This window comes from Prionailurus viverrinus, chromosome X, assembly GCF_022837055.1.
Source record: "Prionailurus viverrinus isolate Anna chromosome X, UM_Priviv_1.0, whole genome shotgun sequence".
Lineage (NCBI taxonomy): Eukaryota > Metazoa > Chordata > Mammalia > Carnivora > Felidae > Prionailurus > Prionailurus viverrinus.
This window is the reverse complement of record NC_062579.1, coordinates 35,112,065-35,135,466: the sequence shown is the minus strand read 5'-3', so window position 1 is coordinate 35,135,466 and position 23,402 is coordinate 35,112,065. Positions and strand designations below refer to the sequence as shown.

Below are 23,402 nucleotides of genomic sequence, written 5' to 3'. Positions count from 1 at the left end.
CTGGACTCCCCTGCCCTTCCCCTCTGTGCCTTGGTCTCCATGTCAGGAAAACTGAATCTGCAGTGCCACTGAGCTGGACCGTCCACCAGGAGCTTAACAGGACGTGCTTTCTAGATGTGGAGGTTGCAGGTATGAGAAAACACTGATCTGAGAGAAACATGGTCCCAAAGATTCCACCTAGCTGCCTAAGTCAGAAACCACTTCTGCTTCCACTGGCAGACTAGGGCTGCCATGGCACCTCGCCATTTTCTACATTGTATTAAACTGATTTAGGGGTGCCTGGGTGGCTTGATCGGTTAAGCGTCCGACTTCGGCTCAGGTCATGATCTCACGGTCCATGAGTTCGAGCCCCGCATCGGGCTCTGTGCTGACGGCTCAGAGCCTGGAGCCTGTTTCAGAATCTGTGTCTCCCTCTCTCTCTGCCCCTGCCCTGCTCATGCTCTGTCTCTATCTCAAAAATAAATAAACGTAAAAAAAAAAAATTAAAAAATAAACTGATTTACGTAAGAACTTTCCCAACGAGTTTCAACACACCTTAGAAAGACTGCGCCTCACACGTTTATATCTCTTACACTCCTTTGTACATTCCAACATTCTGAGAAAAGCTCGTTAAAGGGAGGACTAAAAGGGAGAAATACAATTCTTGCATTTACAACCCATCTCTTATCACATCTAGCTCTCCCAGGCTCCAGAAAGGGTCCAGCCTCTTTCTACCCAAATGGCTTCCTCCTTTCCCACCTAAGACAAGATCTTCTTTTTTTTTAATTTTTAAAAGATTTGATTTTTAAGTAATCTCTACACCCAATGTGGGGCTTAAACTCACAACCTCGAGATCAAGAGTCCCTTCTCCACCATCTGAGCCATGCGGGCGCCCCCCTCTCTTCAGACAAAATCTTCTAATGAATGCCAATTTAGTGCTGATTTTTAATGATCAATGCCATGTACATACCTTTTCTAAAATAGCCATAATCAATATTACCATCAAATTTACTAGAACTCCCTATGTGTAAGGTGTTGAAGGGAAGAGAAAAAGATGGAAATCTCTCAAACCATTTTCTATGTGAGCATTTCTCATGCTCTTTATGGGTGCTGTATGAAAATGGGTTCCATGGTCATGGATCTGGGAAACTCTGGTTTAGAGTTAAATAGCTTTTTTATGTTTAATTTTTTTTTTTTTCTGCCAGTCCTCATAGGACCCCTAACTTGCTAACAGACATCTCGGCACTCAAAGACAAGGCTAGGACACGGAACATTACCAAGAAACACCCTCTTTTGCAAAGCACTTTTGGCATTCTTTCTTTCTATTCTGGCTGGCACTGGCAGGGGCCTGAGGGAACATGGGAGAACATGGGCTAGAAAGAAGAGCTCTGAAAAACAGAGGATTTATTTTCCAAATGATAGTAATGGGAAGATATTCTCATGTGTGCGTTTCCTGAACAAGAGCGTGCGTCATCCCACAACAACGAGTCAAACAGGAGAAATAAAATGAAATCACTTGTTGGTCTAGTTAAATTGCAAGTGCTCTGTTGTTGAATCTCGAGCCTGGGACTCGGCCCCACGGAACAGGGCAGTACAAAGAGAAAGTACGTCGGAGCAGGTTGAGAGGGTCAAGGGCAAAGCAGAGCTTCCTGCCAGACTGGGGGTTAACTGAGTGCATTCATCTTGTGTATCCCAGGGACTGGGCAGACGCAACCCTGCGACTGTGGTGCATGGGATTCCTGTAGTGATGTCTCCTGTGATCGTGATGGTGGAGACATGGGAAGGAGAGGGGACCACAAGCCTTTAGATTCTTAGCACAATCTCCCCCACATTTGAACATCAGAAAAGGATTTCTAAAAAAACCTACAAATTGGGGGCACCTGGATGGCTCAGTCGGTTGAGTGTCTAACTTCGGCCAGGTCACGATCTCACAGTCTGTGAGTTCGAGCCCCACATCTGGCTTGCTGCTGACAGCGCAGAGCCTGCTTCAGATTCGGTGTCTCCTCCTCTCTCTGCCCCTTCCCCATTCACACTCTCTCAAAAATAAATAAACAATTTTTTTAACATTTAAAAAAATAAAAGATAAACAAATAAAAATCTACAAATTGGGGAAAGTCACAGACACTCAGGATTTCTTTGGCCCAAAGAAGTATGTAGATTAGCGACTGTGCCCACATCTGTGCCCCAGGGTCAACTTTTGTGACTACCTGCTGGGTAGCAAGTGTGGGCAGAATGGTGATTTCTTCCCATCAGCTGTGAAGCCTGAGATTTTTTGTAGAGACATTCACCTACTGGGTATGGCTGTGGAAACTAGGCCACCGGGTACTTAGTAGGCAAGCACAGAGAATTAAATCTCGGCCTGAGGTTCCCTGTGTATCACTGGAGTCTGACAAATTACACAAGTGCTGTAGGAAGGAAAGGAAATGGACTAGTAGATCAGGAATCAGTCTCTCTGTTTGAAAAACATGACATGTGAAAAGTCCTTTAAATGGAAAGGACTCAGTTCCACAGCTTTTGGGATCAGAGTGTTTATTACATTTAACAATACTCAACACTGGGGTGCCTGCGTGGCTCAGTCGGCTACGCATCCAGCTCTTGATTTCGGCTCAGGTCATGATCTCAAGGTTGAGAGATTGAGCTCTGAGTGTGGCTCTGCACGGGGTGTGGAGCCTGCTTAGGATTCTCTCTCTCTCTCTCTCTCTCTCTCTCTCTCTCTGTCCCTCCCTTTACAAAAAGCAAACAATAAAATGAAGTGCCATGAAAACAGTACTGGGCTGCTCAAATAGAAGTATCCACATTATTATCATTATTTGTCTCTTCAGTTTCAAGTTCTGTGTTCGCTTAGGTTAGTTATCAACTAGGCTTCTGCCTGCCTGTTTCTCTCTCACTCACTTCTGTAGGACCTTGAACGAAATACTTGCATTCTTACAACTTTCTCTTATCTCTTAAGAAAAACTGTCACTTACTAAAACTCTGCAGTCCACCCAGTTTTCAAAAGGTATTCATTCAATGACCTTGACACAGAAGCAAAAAAGCTTAGGGTGCCTGGGTAGCTCAGTCGGTTAAGGGACTGACTTCGGCTCAGGTCATGATCTCACAGTTCATGAGTTCGAGCCCCGCGTCGGGCTCTGTGCTGACAGCTCAAAGCCTGGAGCCTGCTTCCGATTCTGTGCCTTCCTCTTTCTCTGCCCCCTCCCCTGCTTACACTCTGTCTCTCTTTCTCTCAAAACTAAACAAACATTAAAAAAATAATAATAATTAATTAATTAAGGGAAAAACAAAAGAAAAAGCTTAGAGTCCACATCTGAAACAGAGGGCTATATAACAGCACCGATCCTATTAAATGGCAGGACAGGGCAATGAGAACAAAAAGTTTCTGGCTGGGTCAGTGTATCCATGTGACAACGGAACTTCCCTTCTTCAGGAAGTACCCAGAATGGACCAGGTATGGGATTTATAGGACGTTAAAGGGTGTCTCCGGTTTCAACTGTTAGAGAAGGCTACTGTACAAAAGTTTGAAACCTCAGGACGGATGATTAAGTCTTTTGGCTGGGACAGCAGACTTGTGCTCTGGGGTAAGGTAGGGACTACAGAGGGGGAAATAGGGAAGAGGTAGAAAGCAAGAAGGGGGGAGGAAAAAGGAGATGTTTTTTGACCTCGCCCTGGCAACCACATTCTAACTTGAAAGCTCAAAACCTCCAAGACTTGAGTTATCAAGGAGACAAGAGCAATTTCTCTCGAGGAAGCTGCTTATGTGAGGTTTCATTCCATTTACAAGGTTCTTTTTTTTTCTAATTTTTTAATGTTTATTCATTATTTTTGAGACACAGTGTGAGTGGGGGAAGGGCAGAGAGAGAGGGAGACACAGAATCCGAAGTAGGCTCCAGGCTCTGAGCTGTCAGCACAGAGCCCGACACAAGACTCGAACCCACGGACTGCGAGATCAGGACTTGAGCTGAACTCAGATGCTTAGCTGACTGAACCACCCAGGCACCCCTCCACTCACAAGGTGCTTTCTGCCATTACCCACAATGCCCAAGCCTCACTCGAGGGGGGTGACTGCAAAGTTCCACAGCCTTAGAGAAATCCTTTGTGTGTGACCTAATCCCCTTTCTGTGCTGTCACTGAAAGCCAGCTCACTGAGTCACAGAGGGCAACTCTGGGCTACTTCTCAATGAATGGTTGGAAAAGGATTGCTGTCATGAATCGCCCTCTATTAAAAATGAATAGCAAAAAGATGAAAAACGTTCGGTACAGATGATGGGTGTACAAACATGTGAATTTACCTGATGTTGGAGAACCGTACATCTAATGGTTAAGAAGACAATTTTTATGTTATGTGTATGTTACCATGATTTTTTCAAGAAAGAAAAAAAATAGAGGGGGTGGGGGAAAAATACGACAAAAAGGGGAAAAAATGGAAGGAAAAAGATCTAGTCATTAACCTGACTTTGCTATGTATTGGGCTGTCACTTCAACCGAGTGGAAGGTTTGCTCTCTACAAACTACATCTGAGATTTATCCCTGAAAGTTTCTAGGAAAAAGAAAAGAGGCTTTGAGAGAAAATGGCTAATGCTGACCTAGCTTTCTAAACACTACAAGGCTTTAAGAGTGATTTCTGTCATTATGCTTTCCTTTAAACAAAAGAAACAAATGAAGTCTTTTAAACATGGAGGAGGGGTGCCTAAGGAGGCTCAGTTGGTTAAGAGATCGGCTCAGGTCACGATCTCCCGGTTTGTGGGTTTGAGCCCCACATCAAGGCTCCTCCTTCTCTCTCTGCCCCTCTTCTACGTATGCTTTCTCTCTCTTGAAAATAAATAAATAAATCTTTTTTTAAAAATGGAGGGGGGAAATGAATGGAAGTTACTAAAACCTTTTTTTTATTTTACAAGCTATGTCCATATATCTTTGTACTAAATACTTGCTAGACCAATGTGAGACTATATGAACATTTTTAGTCTCTCTGCTTTTAAAAAACCTACGTATAACTGGAATTTAGAGAAGAAAACAAGTAATCCCTCTTGTATTACTTCATTTCTATGATCAAACAGAATTTCTATCATGAGCACATGCCCATTACCATTTTCCTGTTCATACCTAATTGGTTTGGTTTTTTTTTTCATCTCTACCCTGACTTCTACAGCTTACAAATTATTTTAAATCCTCTCTCTTTTTTCTCTTTAAACCAAGCAGGACATAATGGCATAAAATAAAATACTCTGATCTGGGTCATACTTTGACGAGTAAGTTCACATCAATCAATTAACAAAAAGAATATACAGCCAACTATTCCAAACCGTGCTGTAGACTTAGTATTTTAACATAATAAGGGGACTCATCTGCTGAGCCCGCTGAGCCTAACTGGGGTGGTCCGGGGGGTTGGTCAGGAGTCAAACGCTCACTGAAGGCCAGAGGCACCCCAGATCTATGGCTCAGGGTCCACGAGAAGAGAAGAAGCCACCCTGGTGAAAGGGACCACACACGGCTCCCAGGCACCCCACAGGACCTTGCCCGCGTCCAGAGGAGCCCCTACCGTCTGAGTGGCATGTTAGGACTTCAGAGCTTATCAGGGTAAGGTGATTTTTATCATACCTTAGAACGGGTTATTAAAAGGGATTTATAGGGGCACCTGGGTGGCTCAGTCGGTTGAACGTCCAACTCTTGATTTAGACTCAGGTCATGATCCCAGGGTCATGGGATCAAGCCCCGCTTTGGGCTCCATGCTCAGCATGGAGCCTGCTTAAGATTCTCTCTCTTTCTCAATCTGCCCCCTCACCCACTTATGCTCTCTCCCTCTAAAGTAAATAAAACGGGAGCCCCTGGGTGGCTCAGTAGATTAAGTGTCCAACTTTAGCTCAGGTCATGATCTCGAGGTTCAAGGATTCAAGACTCACGTTGGGCTCTGTGCTGACAGCTCAGAGCCTGGAGCCTGCTTCAGATTCCGTGTCTCCCTTTCTATCTGCTCCTCCCCTATTCGTGTTCTCTCTCCTTCTCTCTCAAAAATAAATAAACATTAAAAAAATTTGTATAAATAAACAAAATAAAATAAAATAAAATAAAATAAAATAAAATAAAAAATTTTAAGGGATTTACAAGTTGACTTTCTGCCCGTGGAATAAGGAACTTTGTGATGTAACCCCCAGAACCCTGAGCTCAAGAGCCAGAAAGCCTTACTTTGGTGTCTAAATTTTCTGAGCCTCAGTTTTTTCATCTGTGAGATGGGGGGAAATGCTTATTAAGCCATAGGATCACGAGGTAACTCAAATGAGGTGACACAGGTATAGGAACCTTACAGATGGAAGGCAATACCAATGCATGGAGTGAGGTGGCCGGGATTCAGGGGATTAAAAGAAAGGAAACAAAGACACAACAAGCAATATCCCTAGAAGAGCCTAATGCCCTTGGCTTCCTGCCTTCCTACAGAGCGGCGTTGAAAGTGAAAGTATAACTTTCTTTGAACACAAAACATATGCCTTCTGGGATTTGGTATAGAAAACGGTGTTAAAAGCAGCTTAAAAATATATGTCCCTGATCCAAAAGAAACACTATTATAAGCAAGGGGTCAGAACGCAGTTATTTCTGGCAGGCATTAAGACACCCTAACAAAAATAAATAAGTAAGTAAGTAAGTAAATAAATAAATAAATAGATCCCCTGCTTTCAACACGGCCTACTGGCTAAATAAAGTCCACCTCTAAGCAACAACAACAAAAAGTTGACTTAGTATTCCAGAACACACATATGTGGCAAGCCTTTGATTGCAGTTATTGGCCTAGAAACCTTCAAGTAAATGGCTGTGGGAAGAAAAGAACCAGTACTAGGAAAACCTGCTTGGTGAGCTGTTACTATCAGGAAAGCCTAGGTTGTTTTAAATAAATATCACACCATTCTCTAAGAAGAAATGGGTGGTATATATTTATTGTCTCGATTTTTTTTAAGTTTATTTATTTTGAGAGAGATTGAGAGAGAGAGAATGAGCAGGGGAGTGGCAGCATAGAGCCCAATGGGCTCGAACCCATGAACCAGGAGATCATAACCTGGGCTGAAACCAAGAGTTGGACACTCAACCGACCGGGCCACTTAGGCGCCCCTAATAGTCTTGACTTTTATTTAGGGTGTGAAAGCAGGGAGAAAGTGGGAATGCATAAATATGTCAACTTCTCCTTCAGAGCAGCACCTGCAAAATGCAATGTTCTCCCTCTCTCCACCCTACCTGTATTATTAAGACCTGGAAAAACCCAGGGCGCCTGGGTGTCCAACTTTGGCTCAGATCATGATCTCACAGTTCGTGAGCTGGAGCCCCGTGTGGGGCTCTGTGCTGACAGCTCAGAGCCTGGAGCCTGATTCAGATTCTGTGTCTCCCTCTCTCTCTGCCCCCTCCCCTGCTCACCCTCTGTCTCTGTCTCTCAAAAATGAGTAAATGTAAAAAAAAAATTAAAAAAAGATCAGAAGAACCCATTAAAAGAAGGAAAAAAAAAAAAGGAAATCAAGCATTTCTGCTTTCCTTTCCAAGACCTGGCACTGTAAAACTTAACAAAAAGCCTCCACAATTCAATGAAACTTACTCATCAAATAACCCGTAATGATAGTGCATCTAATTCACTAATGCAAGTAATGGGTCAATTAATCCAAGAAGCATTCAAGTCCACCTGCTTCCCTTACACCATCCAAAGGAAAAGAATAGATGTTTTAAACACATTTAGCTGGTGCTACTTCAAATCCGCCTTTTAGGTTAAAAACAACATGGTTAATTTAATTTCACAAAGCAGATATAAACTCCTAAATAAAGCCATTATCAAATTCACAACATTCATAAAACCTGTCCAAGAACCTATTCTATAAGAATCAGGATCTACGAGGGAGCCTGGTTGGCTCAGTCAGTAGAGCATGCGCATCGTGATCTCAGGGTGGTGAGTTCCAGTCCGACACTGGGTGTAGAGATTACGAAAATAAATAAACTTAAAAAAAAAAAAGAATCAGGATCTACTAAACCAGAATTACAATAGGTATTCTAGGGGCGCCTGGGTGGCTCAGTCAGTTAAGCATCTGACTTCAGTTCAAGTCATGATCTCACAGATTGTGAGTTCGAGCCCCGCGTCAGACTCTGCACCGACAGCTCAGAGCCTGGATCCTGCTTCATATTCTATGTCTCCCGCTCTCTCTGTCCCATCCTTGCTCTCACTCTGTCTCTCTCTCAAAAATAAACATTGGGGCGCCTGGGTGGCTCAGTCGGTTGAAGTCATCCGACTTCAGCTCAGGTCATGATCTCGCAGTTTGTGGGTTCGAGCCCTGCGTCGGGCTCTGTGCTGATAGCTCAGAGCCTGGAGCCTGCTTCAGATTCTGTGTCTCTGTCTCTCTCTCCCCTCCCCCACTCGTGCTCTGTCTCTATCAAAAATAAATAAAATGTAAAAAAAAAAAAGTTAAAAATAAATAAATATACAAACTTAAAAAGATTAAAAAATAAAGATAAAAAATAAAATAAAAAAAGAACAGGTATTCTATTCACAAGGTCCATGAAGAATACAGGCAGAAATGTGAGCTAATGGTAAGTTCCATGAAAGCAGGAGCTTTGATCATGTGTCCACCACTGTATTTCCAGCCTGGAACAATACCTTGTACAGAGGAGACTATCCAGTAACTGTTCATTGAACTGATGAATTTAGCATAATGATTTGAACCTTCTATGAATGAAGTACACAGACATAGTCTCCTAGGAAGGGACAGGGTGCAAAACACCACTAAACGTCTATCTCCACTGCTCAGCTCAGAGGTTCAGGCTTAGAGTCTCAATTTGCCCTGTAAACACAATCTAGCAAGGGTCAAGAACCATTCTTTGGTGAATACTAACAATTGTTTTAGAGGGGCACCTGGCAGGGGCCCAGTCAGTAGAGTATGCGACTCTTGATCTCAGGGTTTCGAGTTCGAGCCCCACGCTGGGTGTAATCTTAAACAAACAAAAAATCATCCCAGAATACATTGAAACTGGATCCACTACAGTCTGCTGTCAGAAGAAACAACCGAGGCAGTCTTTAAGGCTGCGCGCTGGGAAAATTTAAAAGCTGAAGCAATCTGGACCATAAAGAATATGGCTTGGTTTAACCAGACACTGGCAATCTTCTGGATTCACCTGCTTCATTTCGGTGGTATTCACTGAAAAGAATGCACTGTGGTAGATTACAGAGGCTGGGGTTGTCTCGAGAGCCAATTCAGAGTGTCACAAAGACAATTTGCACTATTAACCCGGTGCCCTACGGTGACAGGGAAAAGTCCATTCCCCTCGCCCCCACCCCCCACCCCACCAAAGTGGACACAGCAGTAAGGGTTGAGATATTTTTAAATAAGTGGAATGATTTTTTGCTATACGGTTTGCTAACAATCTTCCATGGAATATAGTCTTCCTGCTTTTCCCTAATCTGGCCGCCTCACTTTACAGGGACTCCTTCAGCTCCAATAAATTAACCTCTAACTGACCCACTATTATCTTTAGCTGAACATTGCGGTCTACCTTGGGTGAAAATATGTGTGCTTTGGCAGATTAAAGTATGTGAGAGGATGGTTTAATGGTATTTCCGTGCTCCATCTTTTCTTTAGATGGGATTGTGTCTTAAAAGAAAAGAATGGGGGCGCCTGGGTGGCGCAGTCGGTTAAGCGTCCGACTTCAGCCAGGTCACGATCTCGCGGTCCGTGAGTTCGAGCCCCGCGTCAGGCTCTGGGCTGATGGCTCGGAGCCTGGAGCCTGTTTCCGATTCTGTGTCTCCCGCTCTCTCTGCCCCTCCCCCGTTCATGCTCTGTCTCTCTCTGTCCCAAAAATAAATAAAAAACGTTGAAAAAAAAAATTAAAAAAAAAAAAAAAAGAATGGTGCTCAGCACCTTAAATGTGTGCTTCTTTGGAAGCCAGTCCTAAAATGCATGAATGGTATGAGCTCGGGGGGTAAAACAGACCATTACTCGTTTCATAGTCTTGTCGAGCTGCTTTATCTCTCTGAACCTCAGTTTTCCCCTCTGTAAAATGGGGATAATCGTGCCTGCCTAAAGAGGTGTATGTAATGATTTACGGAGATCATGCATAAAAAAATCACTTAGTTGTTTACTGTGAGACTTCAGGGAAAATAAAAAATCTCTCAGCACCTGAATGTGAGAGAGGAAAAGATCATAAGCATGAGTCTGCTCAGATTCCAGGACAATCATCAGACTCACTTGCTTCCTACTTGGACTGAAGAGTGAATTTATGGGACTGTTTATTTAGTACTCCATGCAAAGGATTTGGTCTCTCTCCCTACATTAAATATGCTAACACATGTAAAAGTGCTCAATAAATGTTAGTTACTATCATTCTCACCGTTGTCATTATTTGTTAATCCAGGGAAGCACCCTGCCGTGTAGACAGAGAAAGTGATCAGGAAGCCTACCGAAGCTAGCGTTGTATAGTTTTTTATACTTTCTTCATTCCCCCCTTGACCTCCGAACCCAGTTTCTCTCAAGGCTGCTGGTTTGTTTTTGTTCTTTCACATGTGCAACTGCCAGACCCTTCCCCAAACAACCCAAACCATCCCAAACCATATCAGAATGTCTTAAGATGCCCTGATGGCGCATCAGTGTGCACATATCACAAGTACCCTTGACTCCAAGCTCCGAAAACCCCCCGAGGGCTCCAGACCCATGTGACTGAGTGGGGTAGAGCCGCTCAGAGAGTGACGTGATCACTGGTGTGGGAATCCTGCCATTAGAACGAGTGCATGACCCCTGCCCTCGAGACGCTAGTTCTGGGAAGCCGGCTGCGAAGGCAGATCGGACAGCCTGACCTCTCAAGGCACATTTCCAACACTCCAGCTGCTCCATGTTTGGCTTCAGTGACAAAGAATAACTCTGGCAACAGCTGGATATCAGCAGAGTGAAACAATCTTGTTTAAACAGTGGGAAACCGCACAGCCCAGCTAGACTTCCCGAAAGTCAAGGCTCAGTACGGAGGAAATTATCAAAGCATGCAAAGAAACGCCAGGTAACGATGACAATGAATAACCTGCTCAGTCTTAAGAACTGGCCTCGGACTACTGTGTTCCTTGGGGCCTTAGAATTGCCTCATAGGTGCCTCAAGGGCTGCCTGTGGCTCTGTGTGTGTGTGTGTGTGCGCGCGTGTGCGCGAGCGTGCACACATCCGTAGGCACATCCATGTGTCTACCACAGGTAGCTTCTGTCCCCGCCCCCTTGCTCCCCATAGACACTGAAGAAGCAAAGAAGCTGAAAGCCTCATACCCTTACTCCAGTTGGACTGGGGGTGCAGCCGTTAAGGGCCACAGTGTGTGATGTGCAGAGGGGGCAAACTGAGGCATGACCCCTTACAGGGATTCCCAGGGTCCCCAAGGATTTCTTTAAAAAGAAAAAGAAAACGCAGAAGACTACTATAAGGCTGAGAGCCTATTTTTACAATTGCTTTGAGAAAAAACTAGGAAGAAAACCGAATATTTTCCCAAATACAGTGCTCCCCCACTGGTCACTTGAGTAAAATGTCAGGCTTACCTTTACATATTGAACAAGCCGCTCACATACGTTCACTTTGTAAGTTTCTAGACCCAGCTCCTTAGATAACCGTAGGATTCTATTCTGGGTTGGTCCCACATATGCCCCGCCAACATCTACGTAATTGACGTGTTCATTCTGTACAAAGAGAAAAAGGGGTCAGAAGACTTTAGTTAACACTTGGGGAAAACAAGTTTCTATATCTTAAATTTTTTTTTAATGTTTATTTATTTTTGACACAGAGAGAGACAGAGCATGAATGGGGGAGGGTCAGAGAGAGAGGGAGACCCAGAATCCGAAGCAGGCTCCAGGCTCTGAGCTGTCAGCACAGAGCCCGACGCGGGGCTCAAACCCATGGACCGTGAGATCATGACCTGAGCCAAAGTCGGATGCTTAACCAACTGAGCCACCCAGGCGCCCCAACAAGTTTCTATATCTTAATTAAAAACAAAAAAATGTATTTGTTACACCTTAAATGTGCCTTATTTCTCTCTTATAAAGTGCAGCTGAAAATACCAATTTTTTCTCTGTCACCCAAGAACTTGGCGCAACCCTGTACGACACTCATCAGGAAACAATCCCATTTGTATAGCTACTGGTGAGGTTGATTCAACAATAACATGTATAGTAGATAAAGAACGCTATAGTACATCCTGCCGATCTAGATCCTTTTCCAAGCATTTAGGTTTTTATGCAGGCTTTTCTTTGGGGTTGTTGCTGGAGGAACCACCTTGAGATTTATTAGGCCCAATTCTCTGATTTCCAACAGATGAAGTTTTAAATCAGAACACATTGATGGGCTCTTGAGCTTATGTTAAAATACTTTCTGGATCATTGTTTTACGCTTATCCTTTTTTGGTGCCTTGTTTTCCTTGTATGATTTCTCATTTTTAACCAGGAGTTACTTCTTTTCTTTGGAGTCTATTTCTGCCAGCCAGTGTGGCACTTTACATAGTCTGCCTGACGTTTAGCATACCATAAAGGTAGTGTAAATTTGGGTGGAAACCATGAACGAGGGCAAGGTTTATTTTTCTCCCTTTCTGAATGGTAAGCTTTATCACACTTCCACGTATGAAGCATTCCAATTGGAGCGCTTCCTATTAAAATTCCCTATCTTCAGCAGGTTCGGAGTTTCATCTACTGTTCCCTGCGTGCCATATGGCCATCACCCTGTAATTTGCAAAGTCTTTCGGGCTCAGTAGGCATTCAAGGTGAAAGTCAAGTTTTTTTTTTTTTTTTTTTTTTTAAATTTTTTTTTTGATCTTTATTTATTTTTGAGAGAGAGACAGTGTGTGAGCAGGGGAAGAGCAGAGAGAAAGGGAGACACAGAATCCAAAGCAGGCTCCAGGCTCTGAGCTGGCAGCACAGAGCCCGACGCGGGGCTCAAACTCACGAACTGTGAGATCATGACCTGAGCCGAAGTCGGATGCTCACCCAACTGAGCCACCCAGGCGCCCCGAAAGTCAAGTTTTGAGCTCATTTACTTCCTAGGCTTCATGTTTTTACTTTGCTCTGGGGATTCGCTTGTTTAATCAACAAGCAAGTACCTTGCTCTCCTACAAGGTGCCAGGTACTGTTCAAGGAGCTTCTGTTCCATCAGTAAACCAAACAAAGATCCCTGCTCTCAAGGAACTTACATTCGATGGGAAGAGACAGAAAATGAACCCAGAACGTAACAAGGAAGTCTCTCAGAAGTTGGTAAGAGCAACGAAAATCAAAAAGCTAAAGTAGAACACGGGAGACTGAAACCGCAGAGAAGAAAAGGAAAGATTGCAATTCACAATGCACTGGATATGCAGGCCGCCTTAAAGAGGTAACGTTTGCATGAAGACTGTAAGTAGATGAAGGAGTTATCCATATGCCAGGACAAGGGCATTCCTGGCAGAAAGAACAGCAAAGACTAAGGCAGAAGGGTGCCTGGTGTGTTCAAGAAACAGGAGACCACGAGTTCCTGGGTGCCTCAGTTGGTTAAGCATCTTGACTCTTGACTTCTGCTGAGGTCATGATCTCACGGTTCATGAGTTCGAGCCCCACATCGGGCTCCACACCGAATGCGCAGCCTGTTTGGGATTCTCTCTCCCTCTCTCTCTGCCCCTCCCTCCACTTGTGTGCACTCTCTCTTTCTCAAAATAAGTAAGCATTTAAAAAAAAAAAACAAGAAATAGGAAGCCAGTATGGCTAGAACAGAGTGAGCAAGGGAAAAAGAATTAGAGATAAGGCTAGAGACGTTATTGGGGGGCAGGTCATGGGAAGCCCCAAAGGTCATTGTAAGGACCGTGGCTTGACCTCTGAATGAGGATAGCTTCTGGAAGCTTTTTGGCAGAGACACACCAAGATCTGACTTAGGTTTGAGAGGCTCATTCTAGCTGCGGCACTAAGACTAGATTATAGGAGGCCAGGGTGAGAGCAGGGAAATCAGTTAGGAAGCCATTGAGGCATCTGGCTTAGAGATGGCGGTGACTGCCCCCAGGAGTTGCCATGGCAGCGGTGCGAAGTGTTGGATTCTGGATGTATTTCGAAGGCAGAGCCAACAGAATGAATGTGAGGCATGAGCATATTGGGTGTGACTCTGAATTTTTCGGAACTGTCATCCTTTCCATCAAGGCTGCTGGAACGGCGGGTCTTGATGGAGAAAGTCAGAAGTTCAGATTGGGTGTGTGAAACGTGAGCTGTCTGTTCAGCATTCAGGAGGCCCGCAAATTTCCGATTTCCGTGTCAAGGCAGCAGAGTGTATTTTATACAACACTTTACTGATTCCAATGGGGAGAGGTAACCAGGGCTTCCATCCTGCCACAAGACCAGAAATGAAGTGTGCCTCTGACTTCTTTAAACTAACCCTGCGGCGCCTGGGAGGCTCAGTCAGTTAAATGTCCGACTGTCTCAGTTTTGGCTCAGGTCACAATCTCACGGTTCATGGGTTCGAACCCCGAGTTGGACTTTGCACTGAGCGCAGAGCCTGCTTCAGATTCTGTGTCTCCCCTCGCTCTCTGCCGCTCTCCCGCTCGTGCTGTCTCTGTCTCTAAATAAATAAATAAATAAATAAATAAATAACTTTTAAAAATAAAATAAATATAAAACAAAACTGGTTAAAGTACTTGCTTTAACCAAGCAAGGAGTCGTGGGAATTTCCAAACATGATGTCTTTAGATGACAGACACTAAAGCCAATAATCCTAAGTGCAGGATTATGAGGCATATTGCAGAACATTTCCTTTTTTTATCATACAAATTGTTACAACACTATCGACTATACTCCCTATCCTGTACTTTTCTCACGTCTGTGACTTACTTATTTTATAAGTGGAAGTTTGTACCTCTTAATCTCCTTTACCTATTCTGTCCACCCCCAGCCACCTCCTTTCTGGCAACCACCAGTTTGTTCTCTGTACATAGTGTGCTTCTGGTTTTGTTGGTCACCCATGCATTCATTTGTTTTCTTTTACAGGATGTTTCTTTACAAAGGTTAAAGATTCTTTTACTTTGAAAGTTTATTCTTATGTACTTTGAGAGAGAGAGAGCAAGCAGGGGAGGGTCAGAGAGAGACAGAGACAAAGAATCCCAAGCAGGCTGCATGCTGTTAGCGCAGAGCCCGACGTGGGGCTCGAACTCACAAACCATGAGATCATGACCTGAGCCGAAATCAAGAGTCAGATACTTAACTGACTGAGCCACCCAGGCACCCCTGTCCATTGTTTCTATTTAGTGGAGTCCTGGTGGTACCTTCCCTGATGGTACTTTCCCTGATGATATTAAGGCAACAACACAAATTAATTAATTTGGTCCTGAAGAATTACAGAGGAACCACACGAAGGAAAAACTGGGAAGTTCTAAACTGACAGGAGATCTATCTGAACAGTGGCCAAGCGACAACACCAAACGTAGTATTTCGGTACTTAAAGATCCAGAGTAACTGTTAGGGCGTCTCCACCCCAAATTATCCTAATTGACTCAGAACTGCTCTTACAGGGGAGCCTGGGTAATGATCTCAGAGTTCGTGAGTTCAAGCCCTGTGTTGGGCTCCGTGCTGAGAGTGGAGCCTGTTTGGGATTCTCTCTCTCTCTCTGTCTCTCTCAAAAATAAATAAACTAAAAAAAAAAAAGAAAAGAATTGGGGTGCCTGGGTAGCTCAGTCGGTTAAGCGCCCGACTCCTAGATTTCGGCTCAGGTCATGATCTCATGGTTCGTGAGATCGAACCCCACACTGGGCTCTGCACTGACAGCGAGGTACCTGCTTGGGATTCTCTCTCTCTCTCCCTCTCTCTCTCTCTCTCTCTCTCAAAATAAATGAATAAAATAAAAATTAAAAACGTAACAAAAATAAATAATAAATATTTTAAAAATTGCTCAGTAGGAATTCTAACAATATCCAGTTCAGTTTCTTATTAAATACCATTTCTGTTCCTTTTTCTCAAAGCCCTTTATTCTCCTTCTATTCACTTGAAATCTTACAAATGTTAATTCCTACTTTGTAAGCATTTCGAAGCCCATTTCAAAGTTCTTTCCTCATATACCTAAAGAGTTACAATTATCATGCTTCACACACAATACTTCCTGTATGGTGCTGACGTATATAAATGATACCGCCTGAAAAATCAGCCTGGGGCAATAACACAGATGGGGACAGGCATGTTGGAATTCTCATTTCCTTTAGATCAAGAAACTTGTTCTTACTTGAAAATCTGCAACATGACTGATGCCCCTATTTAATAACCAAAAGATTTTAGAGATAAGAAAGAAGGGCTAAGGAATAGCTGAATAACTATCGCCAAACTGAAGGCATAATTTTCTGAAAATGACAGGGGACTTGTATCTAATAAGGTCAGACACGCAGAATATGCAATCCTTCTTTTGCACTACAACACACTGTCTTCAATTAGAACTTGAAGTTGCCAGGGAGCTTGAAGTACATTTAGATTGTATCTCACGGCCCGGGGGGGAAGACAGAGATGTGAGGTGCCAGCAGGACTTGGCCCAGGTTAAGAAGGGATGTCAGGCGGTACAGGGGCCAGAATCTCAGTCTCCTCAATTCCAGACCAATAGCTTCCCGGTGCACCGGGAAGCGCTCAGAAATTCTCCAGACACGATTAATCGGGATTCATTTAAAGCAAGCAAGCAAACACACCCCACAGAGCAGCACTGCAGTAACATCCCCTGGGGAGCTCGTCGAAATGCAGATTTGGATTCAGTGGGTCTAGGACCAGGGGCCTATGATTCTGCATCTCTATCAAAGCTCCTGGCGGGGAGGTGACTCTGAGGCTACTGGTCCATGGATTACACTGAGTAGCAAGGCTGTAGAGCACTCTAAGAACTGAATAAAGTGAAAACAGACCCATGGTATATCCCTGTGTGTATCTTTTTTTTTTCATCCCTGCGTGCATCTCAAAAGGTAGGGGGCCGCCTGGGTGGCTCAGTCGGTTAAGTGTCCACCTTCGACACAGGTTATGATCTCGAGGTCTGTGAGTTCGAGCCCCACGTCGGGCTCTGTGCTGACAGCTCGGAGCCTGGAGCCTGCTTCGGATTCTGTGTCTCCCTGTCTCTCTGCCCCTCCCCTGCTCATGCTCTGTGTCTCTCTGCCTCTCAAAAAGGAACAAATGTTAAAAAAATAAAAAATAGAAAATCATAAAAAGGTAGGAAGCAGGGACGCATGGGTGGCTCAGTCGGTTAAGTGTCAGACTCTCAATTTCATCCCAGGTCATGATCTTATGTTTTTGTGAGTTTGAGCCCTATGTCGGGCTCTACCCTGACAGCGCAGAGCCTACTTGAGATTCTCCCTCTCTCTCTCTCTCTCTGCCCCTCCCCTGCTCACACTCTCTCCGTCTTTCTCAAAAATAAATAATAAATAAATAACGTTAAAAACGTAGGAAGCAAATGACAGGGGGAGCATGGCCTGGTCTAACAGAAAAACATAGTCTACAATATTCTAGTTCACATGTTGGTTAGCTATTCCACATCCACTCATATTGCCTTTTCCATGCCTGCTTGTATTATGCAGTCTGGAAATGCTAAATGCTTGCTTTCCCGGGCTCCCCAGCAGCTAAGGGCATAGCTATAGACTAAAGCAAATGTCTGCTGGGGGTCTTCTGGTAAAGGAAAAGCTTTGTTGCAGATAAAGCTGGGGCTGCCTCACCACAAAACAGGCTCTTAACTACAGAGAACAGGGGCACCTGGGTGGCTCAGTCCGTTGAGCGTCTGACTTCAGCTCAGGTCACGATCTCGCAGTTCATGAGTTCGAGCCCCGCATCGGGCTCTGTGCCGACAGCTCAGAGCTTGGAGCCTGCTTCGGATTCTATGTCTCCCTCTCTCTCTGCCCCTCCCCCACTCTCACTCTGTCTCTCAAAAATAAATAAACGTTAACTACAGAGAACAAACCAATGGTTACTAGAGGGGAGGTGGGTAGGGGGATGGATGAAACAGGTGATGGGGATTCGGGAGTGCACTGGTCGTGATGAGCACCGGTTGTCCTATGGAAGTGACGAATCACTGTATTGTACACCTGACACGAAGGTTACACAGAATGTTAAGTAATGGGAATTTAAATACAAACTTAAAAAGAAAACCTCGGCTTGCCTCTTCATCCTCTTTCCTGTCCTCAGTGAGGACTGATGCTCAGAGTTACAGCAGCCATCTGGTGCCCATTAGGCAATAAGACAAAATGCAAAGAATGGCTGAGCAGAAGAGAGAAAGAGCATAAAGCCTTGATGACAAAGCTGAGCCCCCCCACCGCCCCCTGCCCTGCGCCAGTCTGGACTCCCTGCCACCAGACCACTTCTTATGCAAAATAACTGCATGTTTGGATTGCTCAAGCCATTGTGACTAGCGCTGCAGAAGCCATTTTGCTGTAAGCCCAACACATCTCATTAGATAGATGCTGCCTCTCTTTCCGGTCACTGCAACCGGCTGCTTTCGTCCTGTCGATCTCCAGCCTTTACCACTCCATTTGCAGGCTGGAGGAAAGGCTCTCATTAATGACCTAACTGACAAACACAGGGGCTTCCTCTTTCCTCCACCCATCTGCCTCTGCCACCGCTGCTTCGCTTTAGCTCCGCTGCCTCTGCACCCATTAAATCTGCATGCTCCCCAAACCTCTGCCTTTGGCCTTACCTCCTCCCCACCCCATGTCGTCTCCCTGTGCGCATCCATCAGCTCCCACAGACTTGACTGCCTACGACCGTGCCCTTGAATAATGGCAAACAATACTTGGGATGCGTTGTTTTTTTTTTTTTTCCTAGAATGGTGACATCAGCCCAAGTCTAAAAAGGCAGTGATGTAGCAAGAACTGAGCTTCGTCCTCATGTCTAGCCGACCTTACCCAAGCAAAGAGTGTCCCTCCCAACAGCCCTCCTCTTAGGAAACAGGGGCCAAGGACAAAGTTGCACAAAAATATGCAGCTTTTTGCTTCTGCTTACTGTAGCCGCACTTTTTTTCTTTCAAGTTTATTTATTTACTTATTTGCTTATTACAGAGATTGCACAAGCAGGGGGAGGGGCAGAGAGAGAGAGGGAGAGACAGAATCCCAGGCAGGCTCCATGCTGTCAGCACAGAACCCGACATGGGGCTTGAACCCCCACACCGCGAGATCATGGCCTGAGCCAACATTAACAGCTGGACTCCTAACCAACTGAGCCACCCATGTAGCCATACTTCTTTTAAGTTGTGTATCCTTAAATAAATAAAGATGGAACCTATACTGTGTGTGTGTGTGTGTGTGTGTGTGCGCGCGCGCGCGCGTGTGTGTTACGGGTATATAGTCATTTCAAGTCCAGTCAAACCGTAACCCCATCTGAGACACTACCTAGTCTACTGAGGTCTCTGGTATGGAAGTTATGACAGTGTACTGAAGTTACTTGTTCACGTTTGTTTTCATCACTAGACTATAAGCTACTGAAGGTCAGAGGCGTTCACTCTTCAGTGAGTGTTTATTTGGTTTTGTTTTGTTTTATTTTTATTTTTTCAATTAACATCCAAGTTAGTTAGCATACAGTGCCACAATGACTCCAGGGGTAGATTCCTTCATGCCCCTTCCCCGTTTAGCCCCTTCCCCGTCCCGTAGCCCCTCCAGCAACCCTCTGTTCGTTGTCCGTATTTATGAGTCTCTTCTGTTTTGTCCCCTTCCCTGTTTTTATGTTATTTTTGCTCCCCTTCCCTATGTTATCTGTTTTGTCTCTTAAAGTCCTCACATGAGTGAGGCCATATGATATTTGTCTTTCTCTGACTAACTTCGCTTAGCCTAATACCCTCCGGTTCCAGCCACGTAGCTGCAAATGGTCAGTGAGTGTTTGTTGACCACAACGGATGCTTACTTGTTGGAGTAGCTGAAGGCTCTAGAGGACACATGGCTTCTGTGCCTTCCATCGCTCCCACTTCTAGTTTGAGTGAGAAATTATACGTTAAGCATTAAAAATCACTTACCCTCACAGTGTATGTTCTTCCTCCAACTCTGTCCCGCGCTTCTAAGACCAAAACATTCACTTCATGTTCAGCTAAGAGTTTGGCGGCAGACAGCCCTACGAGGAAAATTTAAAAAAAAAAAAATCAAGGAACATGTTAAGACCTGAACATGAAACCTCCAAGATTTAGCCAGATCTACACACAAAATGAGTGCAGGAAGGACATCCTTCATAATCCACAGATTCTGCTATCTTTCTAATAAACTCCGACCACAGTGTGATTAACTGAGCTACCAGTTTTATCATCTATCCTCTGTTACATTAGCATAATATTATCCATCATGAGGCTGGTTGACAAAATGTAATAATTTTTTTAATTTAAATTCAAGTTAGTTAACATACAGTGTAGTCTGGGTTTCGGGAGTAGAACCCAGCGATTCATCTCTCATATAGGACACCCAGTTCTCATCCCCAAAAGCACCCTCCTTAATGCCCATCACCCATTTAACCCATCCTCTCACCCACTTCCCCTCCAGCAACCCTCAGTTCGTTCTCTGTGTTTAAGAGTCTCTGATGGTTTGCCTCCCTCTATGTTTCTATCTTATTTTTCCTTCTCTTCCCCTGTGTTCATCTGGTGTCGTTCTTAAATTCCACAGTGATAATGCAATCTTACTTAAGAGAATGTGTCGAACCCTCAGTCAACCCTTATCGCGCCCTTCATCCAGAAATCCTGATAGTATAAAGAGAAGGGTATGTTTTCCTGGAAACTCCCTCTGGCTACACCAGCCCTCAGTATATCTGTGCTTTTCTCAAGTTAAAAAACCCTTATAATCACCTCCCATGATTTATCTCTGGATTACATGTTTGCTAGTTGTTTTTCCCGCTAGATTCCAAGTTCCCAAAGGGAAGAACCATGCGTCGCACTTCCTTCATTGGCTCAAAGCACAGGTTTTTATGTGTAAATAAAAACTGTCATAAAAGATCGATTTAAAACCCAGTACAGTAATACCAGAAAAGTAGGGAAAATATGGTGGACTGACATTATAACAAGGATGTATGCTATTAACATGACTTGTCACTGATGTTAATCCTGATTACCTGGCTGAGGTGGCATTTGCCAGTTTTCTCCACTGTAAAACTACTCCTTCTTCTCCCGTCCAATCCTGTATTCTTTGGAAGGAGGTCTATGCACACCCCACACTTTTTAAGACGTAGGGAATTATGTTCCACTTCTTTGAGGGTGATGTGTCTATATAAATTATTAAGAATTCTCCCACCCGGTAGATTTCTCTCCCTCCCCCGTTTATTTACATATTCAATCATGACCTTATTACATCAGTGTGGACCCACAGATAGTTGTATTACACTTTGGGTTATAATCCAATAGTATGTTATTTATTTTGTTGCTCAAACCCTTTCAGCTTTGGTCTCTGAGAGTTCTTTCAGTTGGCTCTTGTGTCACTCTGACATGGCCCCATCACTTTGTGTGTGTGTGTGTGCTTGTGTGTGTGTTTGCTTGGGCGCTTCCTTACTTTCTGGTATTACAAGATGTTCTAGGCTCAGCTTGTGTCTCTCTGTGCAGCCCCCGAATCAGCCATTTCTCCGATGAGCCTTGACAGCATTAGAAACCAAGATTTGGGCTCTAGGTGTGCTCATTGCTGCTCACAGATGTCACAGATCTCTCAGCTCACAGAGTAAGGAAATCTATGTCGGCACACACTTATTTTCAAATCTACGTTGTTTCTGCACTTCCAATGCTAGCTTATGTCTAGTTATCTTTAAACTCCCATTACAAAAAGTACGAAGCAGACTAGAGATAAACACACTTCAAAGAGAAAAAGAGGGTTTGTTAGCATATTAGGGTGAAAGAGACATAAGAAGGGCACCTGGGATAAGTTGGGTAAAATGGTATAAACGTGATTTTAAAACTCAGTAATCTGATAGCTCATTTCTGACAGTATACATCCGGAAGACGGCAATCGTTTCCCTGGAGCTGGCATTAGTATTGTCATTTTGAGGCTATTATGGATGTGGTGTGGGATAAAGCGAATGCAGAATCAGGCCGATGTCACTGAGAACCAGGGTTTTTGGCCTGGGGATAAGGAAATTCAGATAGAAGAACAATGACATTAAGTAAAAATCCTGTAGTCCTGAATATGAATTGGAATTGCTGGTATGATCTCCGGCTAGATTCTATCTTCAAAAAATACAGGGGCGCCTGGGTGGTTCAGTCAGTTATGCATCTGACTTCGGCTCAGGTCATGATCTCATGGTTCGTGGGTTCAAGCCTCACATCAGGCTTTGTGTGGACAGTCCAGAGCCCGGAGCCTGGAGCCTGCTTCGGATTCTGTGTCTCCCTCTCTCTGGCCCTCCCTCCCTCCCTCTCTCTCAAAAATAAATAACATTAAAAAACTACATATTTCTTAGTCCTGCCCAGTGAAAAAGCTTGGAAAAAATTACCTACCTAGAAGCAGTGAACACTCCCAACACCCAGATTCTGGTTCCTAAACAATGAATTTCCAATGAAATGAATCATGGCTTGTGACCTATTTCAGCTGTAGGGTAGGAAATGTGCAAAGACGAATCTGGAACCAGTCATACCAGAAAGTGAGGCGGCTACGTGAGACTGCCTGGATTGTGACAGAAAGGCTCAGGAACCTACCTATAGAAACTCCCACTGGCCAGAGATGGAAGAATTTGAGTATCAAATCAAAATAACAGCAAGAGGGAGAGGGGGTGGAGAAAAAAAACCAAAGAATCCCAACTGCGATGCTGAAATCCACGAATTCATAACGATATTAAACAAAGAAAAATTCTCATTGGTTCATCTTTGAAGAATGCTAAGGAACCACCTTACCAGTTTGAAAATGACTGAAAGAAAAGAATCTGACAGTCATCCTGCCTTTCCTATTTGCAGTGAACCTCAAAGCAACCAAGTAGCTAACAAAGGGAGGTTTTGTTGTATAAAAGTACGCTAGCTAATAAGTAAAGACAAGTAAAATTAGAATATCAGCATTTTGCGGGGCGCCTGGGTGGCTCAGTCAGTTAAGCGGCCAACTTCGGCTCGGGTCATGATCTCACAGTTCGTGAGTTTGAGCCCCGCGTCAGGCTCTGTGCTGACAGCTCAGAGCCTGGAGCCTGCTTCGAATTCTGTGTCTCCCTCTCTCTTTGTCCTTGCCCCACTTACAGTCTGTCTGTCTCTCTCTCTCTGAAAAATAAAACCAGTAAAAAAAAATTTTTTTTTAAAAAAGAATATCAGCATTTTGTGCCCCCTAATTGATGGATCTAGTGTAATAATCATTAACATCTGCTAACATCACACAAAAGAAGAGAGAGAACCAGATGTTATCTGCCTCCCGATGGAAGAAGCAGTTAGGAAGGAAGGGGAGGAAGACGAGGAGCAAACACTAAATTCTAACGTGATCAAGCCTCCAGATCTAATACTCAGGGGCCAGAGGAACACGTTTAAATGACACTACCAAATGCAATCAACAAAATCCAGATTGCAGGAACTGATACAGG

At 44.1% G+C, this 23,402-nt stretch overlaps 1 protein-coding gene across 1 annotated transcript in view; it reads right to left on the bottom strand.

Annotated features, from left to right (window-relative positions):
• The window catches only part of LOC125157308 (mucin-19-like), a 72,406-nt gene that overhangs the window by 30,330 nt on the left and 18,674 nt on the right, over nt 1-23,402 (bottom strand). The window contains exons 2-3 of the mRNA XM_047843897.1: nt 19,903-19,997; nt 11,496-11,633 (exon numbers count right to left, since the gene is read on the bottom strand). Coding sequence (XP_047699853.1) covers nt 11,496-11,633; nt 19,903-19,997 — 233 coding nt within the window. The remainder of the gene's footprint in view (nt 1-11,495; nt 11,634-19,902; nt 19,998-23,402) is intronic.